Genomic DNA, 2,909 nt, shown 5'->3' on the forward strand with positions numbered 1-2,909 from the left:
GGGTGTCATGGTACGTAACAAGCGACAATTCCGACAAATACAAGAAAGAGACCTAGCCTTGACACTAACCATAACCCTAACACAATCTCTAAACCTTAACCCTAACCCTCTATCTGGATTTAGATCTAGATCTAGATCTAGATCTAGATCTATTTCAAAATGGTCTTTCGTTCGGAATTCCTCCCAAAAATATTATACTGAAAGCCACTAAAAACGCACTATTTAAAAAATAAGGCTATAAGAAAGCTAAATAATCTGATCGCTACGGTCTTTGGAAACACAGGTGAGTAATTTAAGTTTACAAACCCAAGCATGATCTTTACTCCAACAAACAAAAAAATCCTGCTTTAAACAGCGTTAATCATGCCAATAATAAACTTTAATAAGCTTCTGCTTACTCGGATCTTAATGATCGCAACTGCATAAGGTCATATGAGCGCACGGGACACACCAAACATTTTCAGTAGGCAGGAAATTTTAAATTTTGCCCAGGTGGAGGTCGAAGCCTACTCTTATCTATTTTGAACCCAAAAAGGATCTTTGACATGCACAATTTGCACACGGGGCCTCCGAGATATTTGGCCCTTGTCCGAGAAGGCTAGGTGTAGATCTTACCTACCAAAGATCAGGGGTGTGGCTGAACGACAGAAGTAAGAAGGAGTCAACGAGAAGCAGTAGGAAGGCTGCAGAAGGAGTCAGGAACCCAGAGTAGGGGGAAAAGAAGGTGAAGGGTGGGGGCAGAAAGTGGAGACGAAAGAAGACGAGAGAACATTGCTAGAGAGCAGGAAAGGATGTGAAAGGAGATAATTCTCGAGAAGAAAGTGTTTCCGTCGCTACCGGGATTCGAACCCGGGACTTTTGAATGAGAGGCGGACATTTTAACTTCTAGGCCATGATAGCCCCCGGGGGATTGATTGGGACAAAAAACACAAACAGATAGAAAAGTTAAGGGGAATGTCTACTTGTCTACAGGCTAGTTAAATATTAATAATAGTAATAATAATAATAATAATAATAATAATAATAATAATAATAATAATAATAATAATGATAATAATAATAATAGTAATGATGATAATAACAATTAATAATAATAATACAAATAATAATTGTAATGAAAGTGATAATAATAATAACAATGATAATAGTAACAATGATAATGATAATAATAATAATAGATCTAATAAGAAGAAGAAGAAGAAAAAGAAGAAGAAGAAAAAGAAGAAGAAGAAGCATATCCCTCCAGTCTCATTCAAACACCCCTCCAGCCACAAAGATAACGGAATATAACTGTAACGCTTATTCGAGCAGTTTGCTACCAATGTCATACCTGGGCAGAACATAAAACCCGTGAACGCAAATTTACTGCATGCTAGATCAATATTTTGTTGGAGTATTGTTGGAGTAAAGAGAAGCACATAGACACAAAATGATTAATATTTGATGTCTCTGCAAAACCCTAAACACCACAAGAAGAAAGAGGCAGAGAATAAAAGATGTAAGTTATTTTGTAAGAGTAAATGTTTGCATTGTGTCCGGCCTGCATTTCTCAGAAAAACAACGAATTTATTCATGTTTTGGCCCCCTGTTGTTACTAACGCTACCTTGTCAGCCAGCCTCTAGGGCCATTACGTTCTAGGGCAACAAAGGAAAAGGCAAACCGGTAGGTCGCTCCGTTAACTCAGTTGGTATCATGCTGGGCTACCGAGTGCATGGCACTGGTTCGAATCCCAGGCTGGGCGTTCTTGAATGGAAGTTAGTCTAGATCATTTTCAAGGCTCTCAGTCCAGTTGGCTCGGTCCTTTGGGAATTTGGAGGTCCTTACTCTGTAAAAACAAAAGCAAAGCAACCAATAGTGTTGATAGGGGCGTTAAACCAATACACTTCCCTACCAGATGTTAACACATGAAAAATGGATTGAAGGAGCCAAGGGAACCTCGGGAAACGACAATATCCCAAGTGCAGGAGATGCAGGGTTAACCCTCTATAGACAACTGCATCCATCTCAACGTTCATCGGCAACAGAGGATGAATAAGTAAAAAGTATTAAAGTCTAGCAGGAAACAAGTTTTAGTAATGGTTTCACGGCGCTTGCGACACAATGATGCCTTGTAAATTGTAAGTTCCGAACATTAGAGGTGTCACAAGAGACTAACAAACATTTTTAAAAAACTGAAGGAGGAGAGATAAGGACGATAGATGTTTGATTCTAAATAAGGAGCAAACCATACCAGAGCACCCACTAACCACCCACAGACAATAGATTTAGTCAGCTTAATATGTTATAATGCATGGCATTTATCTGAAGAGTGTGACCTATAATTTACAATGCTTGATGCGCTTTACAAACAATACATCTTTAATAGCCTGCAATGGCATACAAATCTAGATCTATTGCAGCATTTACGCTCAAGAGCGTTTATGTACAAAAGATGCAAAAATATTGTGTCATATAAAAGGTATGTTACGGAACAACATGTCTTTATAATCAGTAGCCTTGTTGCAATTTAACGTACGTTACAATAACAGTTTTTCTTCTGAACAAACCCCATATTTCGTGCACCCCCCCTCACCCCCCGCCCCCAATCCTTTTCAACTGCAGACAGGCTACTGTTCTCACAAAAAACGTGATTTTCGACTTTTACGTTGCACAATAGAATACATTACAATCCCAACTCAGTAAACGTACTGTCGGAGTCAGAAGCAACATGCCTCCGCTATTGACCACGTGTGTTTTTCTAATGCTCGGAGCCTCAACGGCCTTTCCAAATAATAATTATGTGGACTGTTTTAAGTCTGGACGTAAGTACTAGATCTACATGTAATTTTTGTTTGGTCTGGTGACCTGTTTTTATGGATGCCAGATGTTAGTTAATTAAGTCTTGGGCTTCCATAACGAGCGACCCCCC

General features: G+C 39.0%; 1 protein-coding gene across 2 annotated transcripts in view; it reads left to right on the forward strand.

The window, feature by feature from the left end:
- LOC101860730 (lipase member I) overlaps positions 1–2,909 on the forward strand; it is an 18,292-nt gene that overhangs the window by 717 nt on the left and 14,666 nt on the right. The window contains exon 1 of one of the 2 annotated variants that reach the window (XM_005094593.3): positions 2,710–2,802. The exons of the other annotated variant lie outside the window; for it this stretch is intronic. Coding sequence (XP_005094650.1) covers positions 2,742–2,802 — 61 coding nt within the window. The 5' untranslated portion in view covers positions 2,710–2,741. Of the gene's footprint in view, positions 1–2,709; positions 2,803–2,909 lie in introns of those variants that run through there. 2 annotated transcript variants of the gene reach the window in all.

This window comes from Aplysia californica, unplaced genomic scaffold, assembly GCF_000002075.1.
Source record: "Aplysia californica isolate F4 #8 unplaced genomic scaffold, AplCal3.0 scaffold00085, whole genome shotgun sequence".
NCBI lineage: Eukaryota > Metazoa > Mollusca > Gastropoda > Aplysiida > Aplysiidae > Aplysia > Aplysia californica.